General features: G+C 56.4%; 7 protein-coding genes across 7 annotated transcripts; 5 read left to right on the top strand and 2 right to left on the bottom strand.

Moving 5' to 3' along the window:
• Nucleotides 1-558: 558 nt before the first annotated feature.
• Nucleotides 559-5851, bottom strand: PHSY_004929 (arg-6 protein, mitochondrial precursor; the record flags this gene model as incomplete). Its single annotated transcript, XM_012335541.1, has 4 exons — nt 559-1220; nt 1476-3414; nt 3573-3651; nt 4653-5851. The coding sequence occupies 4 exons, from the start codon at nt 5849-5851 to the stop codon at nt 559-561; spliced, it is 3879 nt and encodes a 1292-aa protein (XP_012190931.1).
• A 1072-nt stretch (nt 5852-6923) lies between these two features.
• On the top strand, nt 6924-7313 carry PHSY_004930 (hypothetical protein; the record flags this gene model as incomplete). The annotated part of the gene is made up of 1 exon (XM_012335542.1): nt 6924-7313. One exon carries the CDS (start codon nt 6924-6926, stop codon nt 7311-7313), a length of 390 nt encoding a protein of 129 aa, XP_012190932.1.
• Nucleotides 7314-7378: 65 nt separating this feature from the next.
• PHSY_004931 (hypothetical protein) lies at nt 7379-9202 on the top strand (the record flags this gene model as incomplete). Its single annotated transcript, XM_012335543.1, has 4 exons — nt 7379-7431; nt 7801-7973; nt 8137-8306; nt 9110-9202. 4 exons carry the CDS (start codon nt 7379-7381, stop codon nt 9200-9202), a joined length of 489 nt encoding a protein of 162 aa, XP_012190933.1.
• A 128-nt stretch (nt 9203-9330) lies between these two features.
• Nucleotides 9331-11645, top strand: PHSY_004932 (60S ribosomal protein L24; the record flags this gene model as incomplete). The annotated part of the gene is made up of 4 exons (XM_012335544.1): nt 9331-9396; nt 9583-9954; nt 10599-10669; nt 11525-11645. 4 exons carry the CDS (start codon nt 9331-9333, stop codon nt 11643-11645), a joined length of 630 nt encoding a protein of 209 aa, XP_012190934.1.
• A 52-nt stretch (nt 11646-11697) lies between these two features.
• Nucleotides 11698-13776, top strand: PHSY_004933 (hypothetical protein; the record flags this gene model as incomplete). The annotated part of the gene is made up of 1 exon (XM_012335545.1): nt 11698-13776. One exon carries the CDS (start codon nt 11698-11700, stop codon nt 13774-13776), a length of 2079 nt encoding a protein of 692 aa, XP_012190935.1.
• Nucleotides 13777-13988: 212 nt separating this feature from the next.
• On the bottom strand, nt 13989-16033 carry PHSY_004934 (ubiquinol-cytochrome c reductase complex subunit; the record flags this gene model as incomplete). The annotated part of the gene is made up of 5 exons (XM_012335546.1): nt 13989-14113; nt 14526-14769; nt 14879-14980; nt 15438-15526; nt 15847-16033. The coding sequence occupies 5 exons, from the start codon at nt 16031-16033 to the stop codon at nt 13989-13991; spliced, it is 747 nt and encodes a 248-aa protein (XP_012190936.1).
• A 637-nt stretch (nt 16034-16670) lies between these two features.
• PHSY_004935 (potential GTPase Activating protein) lies at nt 16671-23132 on the top strand (the record flags this gene model as incomplete). Its single annotated transcript, XM_012335547.1, has 1 exon — nt 16671-23132. One exon carries the CDS (start codon nt 16671-16673, stop codon nt 23130-23132), a length of 6462 nt encoding a protein of 2153 aa, XP_012190937.1.
• Nucleotides 23133-23360: the final 228 nt, after the last annotated feature.

Here is a 23360-nt window from a genome sequence, read left to right on the forward strand (position 1 = left end):
TTGTTCCACGTCTCTTTTCTATGATCGATGCGGTCGCCTCCTTCTCACGGACTTTCACTACTTTCCTCTTGACCTCCCTCGTCGCCGTCATCTTGATTGTTGATAACGATCAGATCCTGCACGGACACTCACTTCCCTTGGTTTAGTCTTTGTTTGTAGTTGCCCACCGTGTGCCGCTGCTCAACGACATCTTGCCCCACTCAGAGAGAGGGTTGGCGAGAACAGTTCGTCAAGCAGTGGCACTGGTCTTCCTATTCCTGTACGTAGTCGCTCTGGTCTCACTTTTATTTCTGAAATTCAAGCCGTTCCGCTGTCGATGCTCGGAGTTGAGTGATGTGCGGATGTGGGGGGAACTGAGCGACTGTGAGAAGGAGGCAGTGAGGAAGTGAAGATGGAGAGGGGGTCAAGATACTCTTCAGGCATGGAACTTTCGACCGGTGAAGAATTTGAAAGGACAGACTGATTGCAAGCGATTCGGCAGAGGGTTTGAATTTGGAAGAGAATGCGAGAGCTCTCTAAAGGATGTACAGTGAGGGATATGAGCAAAGAAGAGCCATACTACTTCAACTCTGGAATGCCAGCCAGCTCGTCGTAGCCGAGCGCTACGTTCAGGTTCTGCAAACACTGAGTAGCGGCGCCCTTGAGCAAGTTGTCGATCACGCCTACGACGACGACCCTCTTCCCATCGCTGTGAACCTGGAAACCACCGAGCTTCAACCCGTGTTGGAGTTGGATGTCCTTGATTTCGGGGACTTTGTCTTGGATGTGGACGAGGGGTTCGTTGGCGAAAAAGTCGAGGTAGAGTTGTTTGACCTCTTTGGAAGAGAGTTTCTGTTTGAGCGGGGCGGAGAGGGTGGAGATGATACCTTGGAACCAGGGGGCTACGTGGGGGATGAAGGCGACTTTGACGGGGGAACCAGCGAGACGGGAGAGTTGATGACCTGCCTCTCGTTCGTGAATGTGATCGGTAAGCGAGTAGGCTCGAATACCCCCAGCCAGATCATCCGGCGTGATCTTGGGTACCGTCTTACGCTCCCCCGATGGCGTCTCTGACGCCTTCGTCCCCGCTCCAGAGTATCCCGATACTCCAAACACAGTAGGTCCCGCAGCCAGATCCAGCACAGGAAGCAAAGGTGCAATCAGCGCCTGGTTGTTCGTCGCATAACATCCCGGATTGGAAATCAGCTTGGACGATCGAACTTGCTTGCGCCCATAGATCTCTGTTCAACAGCAACAAGAAAACGTCAGTACTAGCTTCAACCAAACCCCGAACCCACCGCAACTCCCGCTCAACAAGAGGACTGACAACAAGAGCGGCAGCAACACGCACAGACACCGGTAGAAAAGACGATCATCACTTTATCACGTGTGGTGTTTGCATTCATTTCTTCCGGTGTTCTGTACACGTTGCAGTTCCCCTCTCTGTCTCATCGCGTTGCGTCGTTGCCAAGCGTGCAATTCAATCATCTACTGACCTGGCAAACCATAAGTCCACTCGTCCTGGAAACGATAATCAGCCGAAAGGTCAACAATGACGCCGTGACCGTTGGGCTTGTTCTTACCACCTTCCTGAACAGCCTCGACAAACGGCTTGCACACGCCGTTCGGCAGAGCCATGACGTACGCATCAGGTGGCGCACCTGGACCCTCACCGCGCTCGAGCTTCTTGAGGTCCTCGACGCCGATGTTGGTGTAGTTGACCTGCGATCGGGTGTACTCCTTGAGCGGCAGACCCGCCAACTCTCGCGAAGAGACGTGCGAAAGTTCAATGTGAGGGTGATTGTTGAGCAGCGCGATCAGCGATTGACCGGTGTAGCCACGAGCGCCGATCAAAGCGACGCGCTTCTTGTCGGTGGTCGAGGCTGGGATGGGCCCGCTGCGCTCGACAGCGGTGGCGTAGCCGCGGCGGGAGCCGGCCATGACGCGCGAAGAGGTGAGACCGGGACGAGCCATGGTCGAGTAAGCGCGGGTGCCGCCGGGCGAAGAGGGCTTGGCGGGCTTGAGCGGCAGATAGGCACGTTCGATGCGGCTCTTCTCTTCAAGGTTGCGGACGATGGTCTCGACCTCGGCAACATCGTGGATGCCGTAATAGAAGAGCGAGCGGCCATTGCGGGTGAAGGAGCCATCTGCGCGCTCGTAGTGCCACGCTCGCTGGTCGTCGTCGGCACGCGAGGTCCACACGAGGCGCTTGTGGTCCTTTCGGATCTGCTTCCAGATGTTGTCGTTGACGCCGTTCAGCACACCGTTGCGGCTGGTGACGAGCTTCTGAAGGATAGGAACCTCGCCTTCAGGCTGCGAGACAAAGGCAACGCAGTCAAACGGCTCGTCGCCGTAGACGGTGTAAGGGTGCTGGGAGATCTCGGAGAAGAACTCGGCGACCGACTTGCGACCTTCCTTGATCTCCTCATCGTTCTCCTTGAGCACCTGACGAATGCGCTCGGCACCCACCTCCTCGATGCTGTTCTTGCGGTAGAGCTTGTAGCCACGTCGGATGAGGGTACCGGCACCGCTGTCCGTGAAAAGCTCCTTCTGCAGCTGGTCGACTGAGATGATGGCGACAGAGGACGAGCGGGGAAGGTGGTCAAGCAGCTCCTTCATCTCGCGAAGCTTGAGCTTGGTGCCGTACTTGACCCACTCCTCCTTCATCAAGTCGTCGTACTCCTCGTCGAGGTTGATGACCTCCATAAGCTCCTTGGTCTTGCCGTGGTAGAGACCGCCCTTCTCGTTGAGGTAGACGATCTTGAGCGGCTCGAGCGTCTTGGAGAGCTCGGAAGCGGCGACGTCGGCATTGACGTTGAGGATCTGTCCGTCGTTGGTGACGGCGAGCGAGGTGAGGATGGGCAAGCAACCGGCTCGGATGGCGCTCTCGATTGGCTCCTTATCCACCTTGTTGATCTTTCCGACAAGACCGTACTTGTCCTTGTCGAGGTAGTCGGCAGTGAAGGTGCCGATGGGGATGGGTCGAGCACGGCTTCCGAGCGATTCGAGCTTCTCGACGAGACGCATGTTCTCCTCGAGGAAGATGCGACGAGCGACCTTGAGCGTCTTTGCATCGGTGATTCGGATGCCATCGATGTAGTCTGGCTCGACGCCCTCCTTCTCCAAGAGCTCGTTGAGCTGAGGGCCGGCACCGTGGAGGACGATGGGGTAGAGGCCGATGCGGTGAAGGAAGGAGAGACTCAGAGCGAGCTCCTCGAGCTGGTGGGTGAGAATGGCGCCTCCGACCTTGATGACGGCGAACTTGTCAGCGGCAGAGAAGATGCGAAGGTACCTCTCTACCTCCTTGCGCGAGGCGAGCGAGTACAAAAGCCTGGTGATGGTCTCCCTGTCGTAGGCGTTTTCGCGAGCGGCAGCGCTGGAGTAAGATCGAACAGGCGGCACGGCAGCAGCAGCGCGAGTCTTGGTGGACTCGGCCTGCGAAGAAGAGGCGGAAGAGGCGGTGGCAACGCGAGCGGTCGAAGCGGTGCTCAACCATCGCTGCGAAGCGACAGCAGCACGGGCGAGACCGCGCGAGGACGATCGCTGGGCTGCGAGCACACCCATCGTGATGAAAGCGACCTACGCGAACGTACGAGGAGACAGAGCTGGATCGTGCCGTGTGTGAAAGGTGAGGACGGCTGTTGCGTGGAACTGACGAGAGCTAGCTGCTTGCTTCGACGTCCGAAGATGTAGGGGGTGAGACCAAAAGGAGAGCTCGAGATGTAGAAATGTGAAGGTCTCGGGAACCAGACCGAGAATGAGACTGACTCGCTCCGACCGACAAGCGACTCTGCTTGTTGGCCCAAGCCAAACCAAATCAAGTCATTTTAGCGCCAGTTTCCATTATTCGCTGCAAACCCTGTTTCCTTCGCCCTCGCGACCAAACTGACAGCCAATCGAATCCGTGCGTTGCAGCTGGCTGGCTAGTTTCTTATCTCGAACGCCCTTGGTCTATCGGCACATCTAATCAATTTGACAAGGGTTTTACCGGCCAAATACAGGCTCGCCTCGAATTTGTATTCAATCCTGCCTCCACGCAGCAGAAATTTGAAATGGTGACAAGCTGGTTTCGGTGTCTGACTCGACCCTTCGGCTTCGTGGTTCGTTCATATGAACGACTAAGCGGCAGGTCCGGTCATACGAGTCTATCAACATTTCATCGGAGAACCGTTTGGATGAGCTCGACAGTGTGTCTCATCGGAGGAGGGCATGTGCAACACAGCTGATCGCGACATGCACCGATGGGATCCGTTGATTGAAAAAGAAATGACAAGAACCAAGCAAGGGGGACAACGAACGATACTGCTGACAGAATACATTACACAATGAGAAAGGAAGACCAGGAAAGGACAGAAGAATAATCGGATGCAGCTCTGAGTCGAACAAGCAATCGTTGGAGTAGAAAGAAACGAGAGTGGCAAAGCAAATGCCGAGCAGTCTTACCTGAGACCGGGCACTTTGACAAGCCGGACGGCCATCGCTAGCAATAGCCTGTCCAGGCTCGCTGATTCGAGAAGAAAGGAAGGTGAGGAGTCTCTGACTGCATCGCGACCTGCTAGACTGAGACGCAATGCGTCGTCGACTCCAAACATCGAAACGCAGATTATGGACGCAAAGATGCCGAGGCGATGTTCGCATTGAAAGAGAGAAACCATCGGAGAGAATGCGCTCACACTGCAGTCATGAAGCTAGCGGACTGCAGCGGCGCCGGATCAAAAAAAGCCGATGGGTTGAAAGCGGCAGAGTTGGCAAACTGCTGCTGCTGCTGTTGATGCTGCTGCAGTTGAAGCTGGAAGTGGAGCTGCTGCTGCTGCTGCTGAAGCTGGTGCGCGCTGCGCATTTGCATCAAGTTGTTCGTGTTCAACGAAAATTGACCGAGAGGAGCGGGCATACCAGAGGTAGTGGCATCAGCAGAGATGCCTTGCATGCCGAACTGTGCGCTGGACGCAAATGGATGCGTGCCGTTGATCTCGGTACGGGAAGAAGCCATCAGTCCCTGATGAACGGGTGTCGAGTACGTGAGACCAGCGTACGTCAACGGCTGGGCCTGAGCGGAACTCGCGCCTTGTCCATCAAATCCAGCGGGCTGGACCCAATTTCCGGCGGCATCCTCGACATTTCCGATGCGATCGGCTGTAACGACGTCACCAGAAGCAGACGAAGCTCCGGGCGAGGTGCTGCTGGTGGCGGCTCGATTAGCAGGGGCCATCAGGAACGAGAAAGCTTGTCCTTGGACGCCAGTCTGCGTAATCGGAGTGAAACCGGCGACACCGGCGGGAAGCGAGCTAGAGAGCGAGCCGCGCACGCTCGAGCCGACCGAACACGACGAGGTGGGGCTGTTCTTGCCGCCTTCGTCGCTTCCAGCACCGAACGTGCCATCGTCGTCGTCGAGATCGTACATCTCGCCAAGATGACCAGAGGAGCCTGTGCTGGCTTGACGCTTCTTGTTCCTCATCTCTGCCATAGGGATGGGCAGATCGTCGATGGGAGGCTGCGGCAGCGTCTCCAGGCCAGCCTGCGCAAGGAACTCGTTTAGCTGCTGGCGAAGCGACATGTTTTCCTGTCGCATGTTTTCGATCTTGAGGCGGTACATGGCCTCACGATTCATGGCGTCGGCGACAAAATCGAGCGACTTGTTGACGATGAGCGACTTGGACGGACGTCGCACATCGGAAATGACGGGCAGGGAGGCGGCAAGCTGAAGGAAGCGGCCGTTCAGAGACTCTCGACGGGCTCGCTCGATGGCATTGTGCGTGGCCCTACGCTCTGCGCTGGTGCCCTTCTTATTGCCTCCGCCGCTTCCAGCGGGGCGCTGAAAGACGGGTGCGGAAGCAGCCTGGCCTTCAAGCTTGACTGCGTTGGTCGATTGCATGCTGTGCGATGCGGAAGGGGAACGGGAAAGATGTTGCGGTGGGGCGGAAAATCAGATAGGAGGCGCAATGGCAGCCAGTCGCTATCCGGAAGTGGTGATGGGAAGGTTCACGAAAGAGGCACGATGTCTTGTGCAGCGACCAAACGGCGCGCGTGGAATCTCGTAGCCTCTTGGGTGGGGTAAGGGTGGTGTTGCGTGCAAGAGCCTCTGACGAGAAGACTCAAGTGGGGTGGAGGTGGAGAGATTTCGGCGGAGTCGAGGAGAAAGTTGAAGTGATTGGCAGGATGAAAGGCGGTGATATGAGAAAGATGATGAGGGGGCGAGCTGGCTGTTTCGCGAGTAAAACTCAAGCGGACTAGGCTGTTTAGCAGGCAAGAGAATGGACATGGTGAATGAGCAAGTGCAGACAAAGAGGAAGAAGGTCAGTCAATCCGCTTCCAAAGGGCATTGCGGCTAACAGTATTAGCTCGCCAACGACGATGCTTTGCCTGCCCAGGTCGACTAGCATAATGGCTAGCGCAGCAGAAGATGTGCGCACGCTGAATGTCGGATTACAAGCCAATCGTGATCATTGCCAGCCACGCAGTATTCGAAAATGATATACATACCACAGACTCTGAGGGATGGCGGTGAGGAGGGTTGGGTAGCGACAGCAGCTGACCGGATGACGAGGATGGTGGTGAGGAAGGTGAAGTGAAAGCCGAGCGGACAGGCCTTACAGCTGTACAGTGCTGGGCCGAGTAAATTCGAAAATTGGTCACCCGACGAGAATATCAGTGCCTGGTTGCAGCAGCCGAGGCGCCTGGAGACAGCACACTCGTCTCTTGCCTTGCTACAACTGCTTTTCTCACTGTGCACTCAAGACACCGGATGATCCTGCAACGACAATTTGACCGTCCAGGATCACGATCGTGGGAATCATGCTGTCACTGTCATGCGTCAATAGCGAGCGTGAAGCTGCGTTCTGTGCTGCCTCGCATCGGTGCGGCCTCAGGAACAGGACGAGGGAAGTGCCAATACATCTGGGAAACAACGAACAGGCAGACAAGGAGACGAGAGAGTTCAGGCACCGATGCGGCCAAGAGGCGGTGCAAAGTTCAACCGACTGTCACCGTCCCGCTCCCGATTCGACTGCACGCACATCTGTAACCGGTTCACAGAAATTGACCGGCCCTCCGTTCCTGGACCTTCCGGTCCTGTGATGACAAGCTGCCAACAACTTGCTCGCCTTTCGAACTCCGCGCATGAGCGGGAATTTGCCTCGGTCATTGGGCTGGATCGAACGTCTGCCAAAATCAGCCGGATTGTTGTCATTGCAAGGAGCAGGATCGCGCAGCCTCGGATCCTGCACATCGGCGTTGCGTCTCCGGATGTACCAAAGTCCGCGGACAATCCGAGGAGACTGAGACGAGATCACGTTGATCGGTCAGAGATCTCACAGATCGTTGAAACTGGCACTTGAGTCTTGGGGACTTTGACCACGATGGCGAAGAGTGAGCGACGTGCGGCTCATGGAGTCGACGAAGCATGCCTGCCGATCCAGATGGTTGCGTGACCTTTGCTGTGTATGTTGTGCCGAGGTATGTCTGTGAAATTAGCTTCCGCATGGCCGCTTTCGCAGTTCCGAGGCCTCCCTCTCGAATTCGCCGCAATGATTGGCCAACCATTTCTTATTGATGATCGTGACAGGCACTGTCCTGCCTTGAACGCCGGCGGCCACCGCATAGCGGACAGCGGCCAGCGGACAGCGGCAGTGGCGGCGACAAGCACGTGGAATCAAGGCCCTCCTGCAGCTTGGCGTCCGAGTGCTCATTGAAGAAGCACAGCCCAAAGGCCATGTGGAATCGTCTGCTGTCGATCAGATAACTCACAAGCCATGCCGCAGCATCAAGAGGTACAGTAGCTCGAAAGGTCACAGGGCAACCTCGTGGTCGTCCCCACCCCTGCAGGTCATTCGCGCGGCTCGAGGTTCCTACCGATCTAGAGTTCCGCGAAGTCATCGAGAGCGAGGACACGACGCACACTTCAGCTCAGCGTAAGAGATACGCTATTGTTCACCGAACCCAAGTTGTTCAAGGGGCAGCAGATGGAATCGGCAGGATATTACTGTCAACGCAAACAGGTAGTTCGAAGACCGCATCTACTTGACGTGAGCAAGCACAGCGTGTAGCATCCAGCGGATGAATGTAAGAGCCAGTTGCATGCCATGGCGGTTTCGATCCCTGCGCATCCTGCGAGTCAAAACCGACTTTGAAAAGTAAATTTTTCCATTTTGATACTGTTAGGCCATGAATCGGCCGACGTACACGTGATTCAAATTCGCATTGCTTTTTGGCGGGGGAGACGCCCCGAGCCTTACAGGCCGAGAACGACGAATGCACTGCACGTCGTCGGCGCTATCGAGCCGTCGTCACCATCTCTTCAACCTCGACAAGATCAACAACATATCGTCAAGGTAAGCGTCGCCATCTTGGAACATCGACGTCACTAGCACGTTCCGCACACCAACATCCAGCATCCGGCCACGACCGCTCACCAACTTCTTTCATCCGCCTCTTCACTCTGCATCGCGCTGTACCACAATCACTCTATTACTCTACACAGATGAAGGTCGAGATCTGCGCATTCTCTCAGAGGAAGATCTACCCGTAAGTTGACAAAACGCAGCTTTTGAAGCATCCGTGGGCTGCAGTCAGTCATATTTCGCCCAGACATAGCACATATCACGGCAATCGACATCGTATCAACAATTCCCGACCTTGCAAAATCATTGGGAAGCATTCTGTCTGGTCGTGGGAAAGCGGCATGCAGGGAATGTCGTATTAGGCAACACTGTTCAGGATGCAGAAGCGATCAGGCTGCGTGGGGGACGCAAGCTAAGACATTGGACGATGTTCAGGCAATGACCCTGTCGGCTTATTAACAACTTGCTCTACCGCGTAGCAATTGCGCGGTTGCATCAACACCGTCCACGACAAAACCATGATCAGACGGCCTCGGCCATTCAGCACGACTCCGTCCCACCATTCCATTGAAAGGTTGCAAACTTTCGATAAGGCCATATCGACAGCTTCCTTTGGATTAGACCAGCGGTACCATCATGACACATTAGCACCGCCTTGAACAACAGCGCCCATTCTCGCCTTTTTGACTGCTCTACAAGGACACCATAAAGGACAAATCTCGGTCTCGTGTCGAAGATGCTCTGACGGGATGGGGATAGGCAGGACAGACCGGGTTTTGGAGCCAATCTTCCAGGGGAAACAGATGCGGATGAAATCTCGCGTGGCTTCCAACATCGACATACTGCAGCCCACCGATGCTTGGCAGCTTCTACAACTGCTGAACTGACACTGACCAATCGACTATCGCCGATCGACATGATACATACACCTGCAACAGTGGTAAGGGTCGTCTCTACGTCCGTGGTGACAACAAGGTAAGTTTCCCATCAGCACCAGATCGGATCGCAGGAGGCGATGGAGTCATGGAGCAAGCAGAAGGGACCGGAACTGGTTCGGACCACTGGAAGCATCCAGATCTCGGTGCGCCGGTGATCAGAAGCAATTCGGCCCTCTCTGTCCAAACCACCATGCGACATCCCTTCCGCACCATTCCATCGCACATATGCCTCCTCGATTGCATTGGCAAGCATCAATCATAACATGGAGAACAGTCAAACTCACTCTCGTCTCGCCTACCTATCGAACTACTTTCCACACCCGTCATAGGTCTTCCGCTTTGTCAGCTCCAAGAACGAGTCGCTCTTCTTGCAGCGCAAGAACCCCCGTAAGATCGCCTGGACTGTCGCCTACCGCCGACTCCACAAGAAGGGTGTCACCGAGGAGGTCGCCAAGAAGCGCTCGCGCAAGACCGTCAAGCACCAGCGTGGTATCGTCGGTGCCTCGCTCGAGCAGATCAACGCTCGCCGAAACCAGAAGCCCGAGGTGCGTGCTGCCGCTCGCCAGGCCGCCGTTGCCAAGAGCAAGGAGGACAAGAAGGCCAAGGCCGAGGTTCGCAAGGCCAACAAGGTCAAGTCGCTCGGTGCCGGTGGTGCTGGTCCCCAGGTTTCGCGACAGCAGATGAAGGGTGGTGCCGGCAAGGTCCGTGTTTAAACGCACGATACCTGTTTTCCCTTCCGACGCTCTCCATCATTTCGCCATGTCTTGGTTCTCACTTGCCGCATTTGTTACATTAGCTACGTGGGACTGCACCTCACAGTGTCGCCCATGAACCTGCATCCTATGCACTTTGAACGACTACATAGCGTTCGCATAAGCCACACACCCAAAACAGCAATCACACACCCAACGTGATAACTCGAGCTCACCTGCTTGGATTCGCATTGCCGTCTGTGTGCACAGACCGCCCATCGTGCCCGGTGATTCATGCTGCGAACAGCACATTGCGCCTCGATGGTGAGTTTAGCCAGATGAGTCAGAACGGGCCCACCGCCGTCATCGGGTTGCCTTGCAGCCTCTTTTGAGACCGCACACTCTCATGTCGTGCAGCCGTCCGTTCGTGATGAGGAGGGCAGCGTTGCTGCGTCGACTTCGTCGAGGACGTTATGGCTAGTCTTGTCTCGATCCACAGAAACTATATATACCAACCAGTCCTTTCCGCACAACCTCCTTCCCGTCCTCCTTGGGCGAGTGCGGTGCAGCAGACAGGCCACTGCGTCTGCCAAAGACCGTCCGCCCCTCCCTCGAATCCTCTCCTTTCTCATTCCGACTCATATCTCCATCAGCATTACCTCCGAGGATCAACACCTCAGCGTCTTCGAATCACTTTTCTCCTAACTTTTTGGTCTCGACCAGCGTAAGTTTGTCTGCTTCTCGTCCGGGAATGTTTCCCTCAAAGCCCTGACGTAAGCGTAACAAAATTAACTCCGATCTGCGTTGTTTTTCATTTTCTTTTGTTTCTCTTTTTGACTTTGCAAACAGGCTCTGGTCGGCCACGCCCGTACACAGGGTAGGACGTTCGAGCCAGAGGCGTGGTCAACGTCAAAGTGTAGCGGTTTACAACGAACGCGACAGGCATTCAGCCAGAGCTGTCGGAATTTCCCTTCCGGTCAGGGTTGCGCTGAGGAGCCGAGAGATCGCCGCGGTGCTGTTGCTGTTGCTGTTGTTGCTGCTGTTGCTGCTGTTGCGGCTGCAGCTCGCCCTTGATGATTGCCAATTTCAGTTTCATTCGATTTTGTGTGTGTGCGTATGATGGTCGTTTAAGTCTAACCTACCACATCTTGCTCCTCAACCATCCTGTCCTCAAAGCGACTTGACCAAGCGCCCAACGCTTTTTGATCGACTCGCAGCTCAACACATCATCGGCGTCCGTACGTCGTCGTTACACGACCCCGAGATCGGTTGAGGTGTTCGCGCACCCGTGCAACCAGCCTCCGCATCCTAGCTCGAGCATCACATCGAGCTTGCTTGCTTAGCCGGTTCCGACTGACTCTGTCGCTGCGATCCCGTCGCTGTGTCTCGCGACGATCGGGGCTAACACAACCTTGACGACAAGCTCTCGTCGTCGATTCGCACCAGGCTGATCGCTTTCCACCGCCAAGCCCTTGGATCTGTTGTATCCTTCTGCGCCACCGTCGAAGTCACCCATTCGACCACGCACTACCGAGCTCACGTCGACTAGTCTACCCACATACCATGGTGCCTGTCCCAGCAATCAACGACGCTGTCCAAACCGATCAACTCGCTACACCGACCAGCTCCACCAAAAGGTCGTCCTCCGCTTCCAAGCCGTCACCCGCCGCAAATTCGCCTTCTCTCTCCTCTTTCCTTAAAAAGGGTACACCCATTGTTGCCATATCACCACCCGCACTCGCAAACGTCAACATGTCAGCTGCTGCAGTCGAGCATGCCGACCACCACCGCAATTGGTCCGGCTTCTCGAGCCCCGACAGCTCGCCTGATGTCGAGTCAGCTGCGCCGAGTCTCACCACCGGCTCCACTTCTGCATCCGTGGAGAGCCTCGAATCTGTCCAGGACGCACACCAACGCAGTCTCCATGCACGCTACCAGGCGGGCAAGGGCGATGCTTCCTTTGGTGCCATCAATGGTCTTGCATACGGCGCAGCCGGCGTACAGGCCCCCACCAGCTACGAAAGCAGCCAGGACGGAGCCACGCTCATCCACTCCGAGTTCGGCTACTGCGCCAACCCGGACTATCGCTACACCTCCGAACATCGTCGTGGCGATCCACTCCCCAACCCAGTAGAGGAGGAACCCAGCTACTTCACCGTGCTGACCACCTACATTAGCTACATCATCCTCATCCTCATCGGTCACATGCGCGATTTTACCGGAAAGCGTCTCTTCCCAAAGAGCTACCACCATCTCGTCGAGCGTGATGGCTATGCGGCGCTCAACTCCGATTTCGACAGCTTCTACACACGACGTCTCAAGGCCCGCATGGACGATTGCTTCAGCCGTCCCGTCACAGGCGTGTGCGGCAGAACCGTCGTTTGTCTGGATCGTGTTGCTCTCGACTACTACCAAACATTCCGTCTGAACGGCGAAAAGACGCGTGCCCTCAACATCAGCGCCTACAACTACCTCGGCTTCGCCCAGTCGCATGGTGGCTGCGCAGATGCCGTCGAGACGTGTCTGCGCAAGTACGGTGTCAGCAGTTACGGCAGCCGCCTCGGCGCTGGTCATCTTGACCTGCAGAAGCAGACCGAGAAGCTTGTCGCCAAGTTTGTCGGCAAGGAGGACGCCGTTGTCATCAGCATGGGTTTCGCCACCAACAGCACTACCATCCCAGCCATCGCCGGTCCCGGAACCCTGATCATTTCGGACGAATACAACCACAGCTCGATTCGCTTCGGCGCTCGCCTCAGTGGCGCTCACATCCGCCAGTACAAGCACAACGACATGAAAAAGCTCGAGTCGCTCCTGCGCGAATGCATCAGTCAAGGCATGCCACGCACGCACCGTCCGTGGAAGAAGATCCTTCTCATCGTCGAGGGTCTCTACTCGATGGAGGGCACCTTGGTCAACCTGCCCGAGGTGATGCGCCTTAAGGAGAAGTACAAATTCCACCTCTACGTCGATGAGGCCCACTCGGTCGGTGCCATTGGCCCCCACGGTCGAGGCGTTTGCGATTACTTTGGCGTGGATCCTGCCAAGGTCGAGATCCTCATGGGTACCTTCACAAAATCGTTCGGTGCTGCCGGCGGTTACATTGCCGCTGACAAGGACATCGTCGACCGTATCCGTCTGACGAACCACGCCAACGTTTACGGTGAGACGCTCTCCCCTCCCGTTCTTACGCAGATCGTCGCTTCCATGGCTTCCATCATGGGCGTCGGCAGGGATCCCGAGGAGCTTGCTCTTTTGCCGAGCTGGGTGCAGCTGCCACGCAACCTTCTCGATGGCAGCGAAGGTCGCGAGCGATTGCGTCGACTCGCCTTCAACGCGCGCTACCTCAGCAGCGGTCTTCGCAAGCTCGGTTTCATCGTCTACGGCCACCGCGACTCGCCGATCGTTCCTCTGCTCATCTTCCACCCTGCCAAGATGTCGCTCTTCTCGCGCATGATGCTGGACCGATCATCTGTGCTGCCTCCATCGCAGCGTTTCGCTGTTGAGGAGTCGGATATGACCCCCGAGGAGCGCAAGGCGATCGAGGATCCTGCTTCGCCAGCCAACATTGATCGACCCGCTCGGCCACCGATTGTGGTTGTGGTGGTTGCGTATCCTGCTACACCGCTGATTTCATCGCGTGTGCGATTCTGTGTTAGTGCGTCGCATACCAAGAAGGATATCGATGATGTGCTGCGCGCGTGCGACGAGGTGGGTACGCTGCTTCATCTCAAGTATGGATCAGGTGGTCCGGGGGGTAGGTGGCCGGTGGATAAGGTGATCGATCGTTGTTTGGATCTGGTCCATTGGAACGGCGAGGATCCGATCAACTAGATGCACATACTCATATTGACGTACGGCATGGTATGCGGATAGAAGGTGTTCTCGAGAAGATGTTCGATGTGCGCTGAGCTTTCGCATCGGTGTTGACCTTCCTTTTCCATGTGCTCTCTTTTTGCTTGCAATGTATCACTTGTTTTCTTGCGTTGAGAGGTGGTTCGATGCAGCTGTACACTGTCATCCATCTTGTTAGAGAGACGTGGTGCTTAGCTGGGTAGAGTCGAGTCGCCGATGAAGTTGTGACAAGCTCTACGACCCGCATGCAAAGAAAGGTCTCGGGCCATGTAATAAGAGATGAGGAACCCTCTTGTTCGTTCAGAGATCATCCGAACTATGTGGATGCTGTCACAAGACGAAATCAACAATCAGCCCCGTGGTACAGTCGCCAGACCAAAAAGTGCGCTGGACAAGACCGAACCAAGGTATGCGATTGAATCCACAAACATTCTTCCAGTACCAAGGGGACGACGAACACACAGAGCCCATTCGCACACTTTCCAGCCTTCCACTATGTATTCTTTCTTCAATTGAACATGAACAAATGGAGGAAGAGTGGGTGACGAAGCTGATGATAAGATGGGGAGTGCTCTTTACACGAGCTTGCTGAAGAGCTTAGGCGCGGTGCACTCTTGTGCGCAGTGAGCGAGGTGGACTGTTGTTCGATTCGAGCAGAACAGAATCGAGAGTCAGTATGGTCCGTGAATGCATCGGAAGATGGAGAATGAGGATCGATGAGAACTTACAGAACTCCTCGATGCAGTTTTCACCCTCGAAACCCTTGCCCTCCTCGACACGCTTGGTGCACTCGTCAAAGTGGTGCTTGAGTGGAGCGCAGGCCTTCGACTTTTCGCAGTCTGTCGGAGCGAGGTTGATTGACACGTATGAAGGAATCAAAACTGTAAGTTTGCGATTCAACAGACCGTAGGTGCGAGTTGCAGCACAGCTAAAAGGAGCTGCAGACTTACCTTCGTAGATGGCAGGCGCGGGCTGCGGATCGTCAATGGGTTCGACGCGGGCGGTGCGGTTGAAGAGAATAGTGATATGTGAGTCGATGGTCGTGTTGTGAACAGTGTTCCGCAAGTAGCTCTGTACTTACGTCCTCGGGCTCGTCCTCCTCCTCTTCCTCTTCCTCCTCCTCGGCGTCCTCTCCTTCGGACTCCTTGTCCTCGGACTCCTCCTCAGCATCGTCGGAAGACTCCTAATTAGAGGTTCGGATTCAAAAGACATGTAAATTTCGTTGTTAGCAACTGCTCGATGCTATATTGGAGAAAGATTTGAGCGTGCCGAGCTGAGCGAAGGGTGGGCTGTGTGTCGGAAGAGCCGCGTTGGACGGGAAGCTTGTCGATGCACGGTGAATCGACACAAAAAAAACGGACGTAGACACCTATCGGCTGGTCCGATCCGCAGCGGAGCATGGTGATGCATTGATGATTGAGCCAATGGATCGACTCTCGAAGACCTTGACCGTCGGAGCCATCGCTAGGTCGGTGTTGATGCCGTAACCCTAGGTCCTGCCGATTTCATGTGCAAGGGACTCGCCTCCAGGTACGGCAGACGCATCGTGGTATGCTTGCAAGAGTGCGGATCGATTTGCGCCGTGTCGAGACGTGCTCATTAGGTCGGCGTGGTGTGAAGCGAAAGGCCGGACAACTTACCTCTTCGGCGTGAGCGACTGGCAAGAGCGACGAGAAGAAGCTCGAGACCGAGCTGAAGACGGACTCCTCGCCCGATGCGGGGAGCGATACTGTGACGGATGAAGATGGCATGTCGAATGCGGTTATGTAGGGAAAGTGTCGATCAAGAGGGATGAAAGAGATGATCACGATGATGATGGGAGGTAGCTCAAAAAGACAACCCTGGCGTTGGTGACGAGCAACAAAATGTCGAATTAGGATTCACCGCCGACAGTGACCAGTCTGCAAGAAGAACTTGCAAATGGCCACACCGCACATCAGCTTCCGGCCAACACAGTCCGATCCGTCTCCTTCCTCGAGGCAGCAGCAGACAGCAGAGAACGCGCCTATTAACTGGATTTGTAATGGGAAATCACTGTGATGCACTCACTCGCTTCGCCCCGGAAAGCGACGGGAGAGCCGTCAATTATTCCAATTTCCATGGCACGTACGAGATTTTGTTGCAAAACAGTGCAGAATCGATCACGATCAGATCGGTCTAAAACTCCTATCAGATTCACCCGATGGAGGAATTGCATCAACGCTCCCGAGTCAGCCTTGGCCAGGGTCGCAAACATAGCTCCTCAGACCGTTCCGTGATGACTCTGATTTTGCTCGCCTAGCAAATCTTATTTTGTAGGCGCTACGCACTCGGGCGCCTAGGCCCAGTCGGGCGCACCACGTCACTGACCGAAAAAGGCCCTAGCCATGTGAGAGCGTGCATGCAAGCATGGAAGCATGCATGCTGTGGCCGTCACGTCCGCTTCATGCTATCTCTCCCGAGATTCGCAACCCATCCAGATGGCGCAACACCGTTCGTCATCGGCATCGCGCTCGAAGCAGTCCACCTGACAATACGCAATCTTGTGGGCCCATTCAGCGACGCCTGTCCGACGCAAGAACACGCCTTTGCGGCCCGTAGGCTTGATATGCCGGCTTCTTGACATCCAGACCCGAGAGTTGGCTCATGCGTGAACAAGATTGCGATCTGGCATACAGCGACCCACCATCTCTTGCAAACAAGCCGAGGGGACTCTCCCATCCAACCTTTGCGCTTTCCCACCACTATCGACAGATATCGCAATCGTTTCTCTCCTCTCGCATCATGTTCTAAAGCGTCAGCTACGCCGAATCTCACCCTCTGCTCAAAGCCCAACTGCTTGGCTCAGCATCACACCGACGTAACGTCTGGCTCGACGCCAAGGCAATCTCATCATGGATCCTAGTCGTATGCGCTCTCCTTCGTCGGCGTCGCAGCCAATCTCCACCGCCGTAGCGGCTTCGTCCTCTTCGACATCGGCGTCCACGTCCAAAGCGAGCAGCAGCTTCAACCATATCCTTCGAACCATCCGAGGCGGTGGGCGGTCAGCTTCTTCAGCATCACCCACTGCACCGGGCAACGGCATCTTGCCCAGCACTCCGTTGGCACCCATCACCACTTCTCTGCCAGCCTCTCGCAATCCATTCGAGCCTGGCACCTCCGCCTCTCTCGAGCCAATATCTCCCTACGACCTCACTACCATCGAGCCGCCCCAAGGCGGTGCCTACGATGCGCTCTTCGATGACCTGAGGAGACCGCTTCCGGCGACAGCAAAGGAGCGCGACGAAGCAGTTCGACAACGTATACCCAAAGTTCGTGCACTGGCAGCTGCCGTCGAACGGCAGAGCGGCCCGAAGCCCATTTTTGCCGACGACGTCCCCCTCGCCGAAGTGTTCCGCCTCTGCACTCTGCTGCTCACCGCCGAACAGCCCCAAAAGCTCCGCATCGAGACATGCAACCTTCTTACTTTGTCGGTCAAGCTCGCCGATAAGCGCGCAGCAAACGCCTCGCCTGCTCTGACCGAGCTTCGCAACGGCGCTCCCGGCTCCCTCTCATCCAAGATTCCCGACAGCGACCAGCCTCTTGCATCCATCGATCGCGCCCTCTTCTACCGCCTGGTTCTCAGTGTCTCTGCCAGCGAGATCGACGACGAAGTCGTCGGCGACAATTCGCGCATCATCCTCGCAGGACTTCCGGCACAACTTGGCGCTCTCGAGGTCCTCGCCAAAGACGGTCGCGATGTCGTGGGCTTCCCTGGCCTCATCGTGACTCTGACCCGCTGGCTTGATGTAGCTTGGATAGAGGTGCAACGTATCCGTGCCCAGTTGCAACCCTACGTCGACGAGACCGGTAGGCTCGGGCGAGAAGGGGCCAAGAACGACACCGATGAGATGGCAATTCAGCAGACCCGGGCCATTTCTCAGCTATCGGCCGTAGAGCGAGACGTTCAGGTGTGCCTCCGCCTCCTCACTGGCATACTCAAGTACAGCTTTGCCAGGATCCCGCTCCCGCACGCCGAAATGGTGATTTGTAGTGCTGCAGAGCTCATCATTGGCGAGTCGAGTGCCAACGCTGTCACCCTTCCTGGGTCAGCCATTGGCTCCCCTCCGCTCAAAAGCACACCTTTGCTCGGTCCGCAACGCAGCTCGGTTGCGGCTACACCGTCCTCTCGCCGTTCCCGCTCGCGCGACGCAAGACCGCTGGTGGACGGATACTCGTACTATGGTCTAGAGACCATCAGCTCCACCCCTGGAAGCAACGAGACCTCACCCTCCGCTACGCCACGATCGTCGTACAAGCCCGTATCCATCGATGCGGTCACTACTCAGCTGCACGCTTCCGCGACCGCTTCTTCGGCCAAGTCAACCGGCGCTGCTCCAATGATGCTGGCAACGCTGGGGCCTAGCCGCCAAACAGCTGTGACGACGAGCACGCCACGGAAAGACTCCGAGCTCTTCGCCTCCAGTTACTGGGTTGGTCCGGAGCTTCACCTCGACGAGGTCCGCAGCTGCCTCAAATTGCTGGATGCCTCGCTTCGCTATGGTCATCTACCTTCCGCCTGCATCGACGTGGTGGTCAAGATGCTCTGCCGACTTCTTGGCTATTCGCGCATCGATCCCCGCTCTCCCGGCTTCATCCCATCAAAGGATGTTCACGAAGCGGATTGGCACCAAGAGGTCCTGCCTATTCTTTCAAACATCCTGAGGAGCCACTGTGCCAATGCAGCCATTCGATCCGCCCGCATCATCCTCACGGGACCTTCCGCATCGACGAAGGTTACGCAGCCTGAGGATCCTGCCGTCTTGGTGGGTGCCGTCAGCTTCTTCCGTCTGGCTTTTACGCACGTGGCGGAGCAGGAACAGCAGAAGCAGCAAGGCACGGCGTCTGCGACGTCAAACAAACCTCAAAAGGAGGACGCTCTTGCTCCATCCTTGACACTGACACTCATCATGCCAGCCTTGCGAGCCGCGTTGAAGCGACAGTGCGACGCGCTCGACCTCGAAGTCCTCGATCTCGTCTCGGATCTTCTGCCCTCCGCACCGCCCGCGACCGAGTCTCAGCTGACCCCATCCAAGCGCGCCACGTCGGAGCGACAGGCTGCTGCCGATCGTTCCAATCCACGAACTAGTAAAAGTGTCCGGGAAGAGCTTTTTGCACGCTCCGATTGGGAAGCGCTTCTCGACCTTACCATCGAGGCGAAGAGGCATCTCGAAGGTCTCAAGCTAACAAACGCATCATTCGACCTTACTTCGACGAGGAGCGGCACTGCATCCGGCTCAACAGCTGCCATCACTCCGAGCGCTGTCACGCAAACGTCGCCGGTGCTCGCAATGTTGAAGCTGCTGGACAAACTCAACATCGCTCATCCGCCAAAGGCTTCGTCAGAGTCAATGGAGTCTGACCAGAGGCCTACAGTGGATGGCGAGGAGGCTGTTCCAGCGCATTCGCCGCCTTGGACCCCAAAGTTGGCCTCGTTCCTCCTGACACTCTCGCCAATCCTCCCCGATGCCACCATCTCAAAATTGGTCCGATACTATTGGACGCAGCATCTTTGCCTACCGAGCAATCCCGACTGGCTTTCCAACATCCGAGCTCTTTTGCAAGCTTTCTTCTACCGCACACCGTCACGGACCAGCACATCTGAGCAAGGAGCTCGCTACGATCTCGTCTCGCTCGTTTTCGATCACGTGTACAATGCTGTGCAAGATCTGACTGCAGAGCGCGACCTGTTCATGACCGACATTGTCTTGCCTTTGGCGAACTCGACCCTTTCCTCCGAGAACGACACCCGCACAGAGTCTCTCTTGCGGTCCGTGCTTGTTCACGCGGCTGTCTTGAGCGGCTCTCAGATTCCCGGTCCGATCGATCCCGACACCGAGGCCGTGCAGAGCGCTACCGCTAATCAGGCTGACACCGACTTGGAAGAGGTCTTTGTCGAGGTTCGAAAGTTGCTTTGCAGGCTCGCGCGCTCGGCTCCGGCACACAAGACGGTCGCTTTCGAGACGCCAGCAGACGAGACTGAAGACGATCGCACAGACTCCCGGCCTACCCGTGGCAATCATCTCTCCGAAACCAAGGCTCGCAATGCAGCTCTCGACTTGATTGCGATCTTCAACCGTATGGCGTTCAGCACACCTTGGATCGCCAACTCGGTCGATCGAGACATTGACCTGTCCATCCGTCAGCGGTGGGAGAGGAAGACACGTGCAGGCTGCATCGCCATCTTCCGCGATCTCCTCGATCTGCTCAAGGTCAGACCAGCCTCCGGCTCGTCGTCATCGTCATCCGCTGGCTCCGCATGTACCTCGACCAGACTGGCGATCCTCGAGTGGATGCTGCGTTTGCGCACTGATCGTCAGCATCGTGTCTACATCACTGGCGACCTCGATGACCTTGTTTGCGCAAGCGCAGCAATCCTGATGAAAGGACCGGCCGCGGCAGACGACGGCCTCGACATGGGACGACAGCAGAGCTCAGCGTCAAATGTCGATGGACGCTCTCGGGCAGCTTCGAAAGCCGCACCTGTAGCCGTGCGGAGCGAGCGTGAAGGACGCGATACTCAGCGCAGCGCAGATCCCACCACCAGGTCAGTGTCACGCCTCCGCGATCTATCTCGGGAAAGAGGCCGATCCGAGCGCAGCTCCGACTCCAACAAGCGTCATGCAGGTGAACGGGACCGCAGCACCAGCCAAAACAGGGCACAACGTCCTGCGTCCTACGAGCATTTGTGGCGGCTGCCGCAGACCGTGTCGTTCGAGATGCCTGCCATCTCGCTACGCAGCGACATCATCTACACGTACATTCACGAGCGTAATGACATGGAGTGCTGTGCGGGCAACACACACCTTCACAGCGACAAGGACAACAAGCCTGCGCCAGTACCCGTGTCCGAATTCCTCGCCATCGCCATCGACATATTGCGCTCGGAGCCGGATTGGGAGGTTGTATCGTACCTCTTGTGCCACCTGCCCCATCAGCTAAGCAACAAGCACCTCTTCTGCGGTCCAAAGGCGCAGCTGCAAGTCTTGCATTTACGCAAGGACATCTGTCAAGGCATTCTCGATGACGCGCTCTTGCCCAAAGTGGTCCTGCCAGACGCCTTGAAGAAGACGGATGTCACCGCCGTGGTCTACGAGACGCTTGTCACCCTCATTAGTTATCGCACGCTCTTCTCGCGAGCAGAGCAGGACGAGATGGTGGACGCCTTCATCCGCGGCCTTAAAAAGTCTCACACGACCGCACGATCTTGCATCAAAGCTTTGTCGATCGCCTGTTACGAGATGCAGAAGAGCTTCACGCGTTTCTTCTCGCACATGCTGCTCACGCTCACTGCTGTGCGCTCCCACATGACCATGAGCGTACACATTCTCGAGCTCATCGCGACCGTGGCTCAACATCCATCTTGCTACGCCAACTTTACCGAGACCGATTACAAGCGCGTCTTCAGCATTGTGCTCCAGTACATCGAGTATCACCAGAGCCCAGAGGCAGCGACACGTGATGATTACCGTGCAAGCCCGGCGACCTTCTCGCTGTCGCAGTACGTGATGCTGATGGCTTTCTACAACATCTCGCTGTGGTTCGTCATCCTTAAGATTGGCGATCGACCCAAGTACCTCCCGTACATCTCGCGCGGTCTGCTCAAGGCAAACGAGGCCATGGAGGCGCTCTCGGATCAGACACAGGTGTGTTTCGACTTCCTTGCCAGATTCACCCACTCGAATGCCGATTCGAAGCCAAGAAAATCCTTCGTCAACCAGCTCATCATGGGCGCACCCTCAGCGGGCCCGGGTCGAGGTACAGAGGCCGCTCGTCACTCCAAGACGTGGCTCATGGGCAACGGCCTGCTCACCGTCTCGACGGCCAAGAAAGCTGGCTGGGTCGAGATCGTCATTCGTCGCCCCTCTGGGACAGCAACGATGCTGTGCAAGCTGGAAAACGTTCCGATGGGCATCCTTCCGGACGAAAATGGAGAGAAGGACCAGCTTCCGGCCTTGCTTATGATGAACCGCGATCCAGAGGTGATGGACTCTCCGACGCTCGATGCACCCACCGACGAGCTCACTGAGCCCACTGCAATGACAGAGGGCGAGCACACCCAGGGTACCACTGATAAGCAGATCGGAAGCAATGTACGCCGTCGCGTCGAGGAACGACTCGAGGTCAGTGATCGTCTGCGTGCCCGTCGACCCCTAGGACCTGCTCACTTCGGTCTGGCCCCTCGACCACGGTCCTCTTCCGTTTCGGTCAAGAACACTCGATCGTCCATTGTGCACTCAGGCGCGCTCAGCGACGAACTCGCCGAGAGCTCCCTTGCGATGCGTCAAGTGATGCGAGATCTTCTCCGGACGGCAGACAAGTCGTCAGCAACGATCGATGGGCAAGGCACCAGCAACGCTCCTATTACAGCCGCCAAGGCCAAGATCACCACGAAGGAGCCCGAGGTCGACCCTAGTTTCTTCGCGCTGCAACTCTCTACGTATCCAGACATGCTCCACGACACTGCCCCCATCCCGCTGCCAGATGAACCGGCGACGGCAAGGCTGATCAAAGCCATCGACTTTACCCCGGTGGTCGACTTCCACAAGATCGGCGTGCTATACGTCGGACCGGGCCAAGAAGAGGAAGTGGACATCCTCAGCAATCGCCACGGTTCACGAGCGTACACTCGCTTCCTGCAAGGTCTCGGTCATTTGGTGACGCTCAAGGGGCAAGAGGATGTCTACACGGGCGGCTTGGATCGTAACAACGACGAGCACGGCAAGCACGCTTACGTGTGGACGGACGAGATTTGTCAAATCGTTTACCACACCGCGACGCTGATGCCAAACGACGAGCGCGACCCCATCAGACGCTCCAAGAAGGCTTTGATCGGAAACGACTTTGTTCACATTGTCTTCAACGAGTCGGGGCGAGATTACAAGTTCGGCACCATTGCGGGCCAATTCAACTATGTCAACGTGTGCATTTCGCCGATGACGCGGGGAGGTGTCAATCTGGGATCTGCCAATCCGGACGATGCTGTCTTCTATCAGGTCACTCTGCAGCGTCGTCCTGGAATGCCGGATTTCTCGCCGGTGGGAGATGGTCAGCTGCTGTCGGCAGAGGCTCTACCAACGTTTGTTCGCATCCTCGCCTTGCACAGCAACGTGGCCAGCCAGATCTACTTGGATACGGGCGAGGCCATGCAGCCGTACTCGAGTAATTGGGTGTCGAGGTTGGGTCACATCCGACGTGCGAGACAGCAGCATCTGGCTAAGAAGGCCAAGGCTGAGGGAGTAGATCCGGCGTCGGTGCAGGGGATGTCGGCCAATTCCGCCATGGCTGGTTTGTATGATTTTACAAAGACGTTTTGAGGGCGCCGGATTGACGTCGAACCAAGTCATTGACCGATCGTTGCGTCGTGTGCGGGTTTGTGTTCAGATAGCGAAATTGGATCGGAATGTTGCCGATCAGGCTGAGGAAGAAGTTGCGACGCTCGCGAGGCTCCAGGACGGAATCCAGGCTCTCGCCGTCGTGAGGAGCTTGGTGGCGGCGACCCGCAACGCCTCTGTAGACGCCTACGATTGAAGCGGTATCGCTAT

Source organism: Pseudozyma hubeiensis, assembly GCF_000403515.1.
Source record: "Pseudozyma hubeiensis SY62 DNA, scaffold: PHS45, whole genome shotgun sequence".
NCBI classification, from domain to species: domain Eukaryota; kingdom Fungi; phylum Basidiomycota; class Ustilaginomycetes; order Ustilaginales; family Ustilaginaceae; genus Pseudozyma; species Pseudozyma hubeiensis.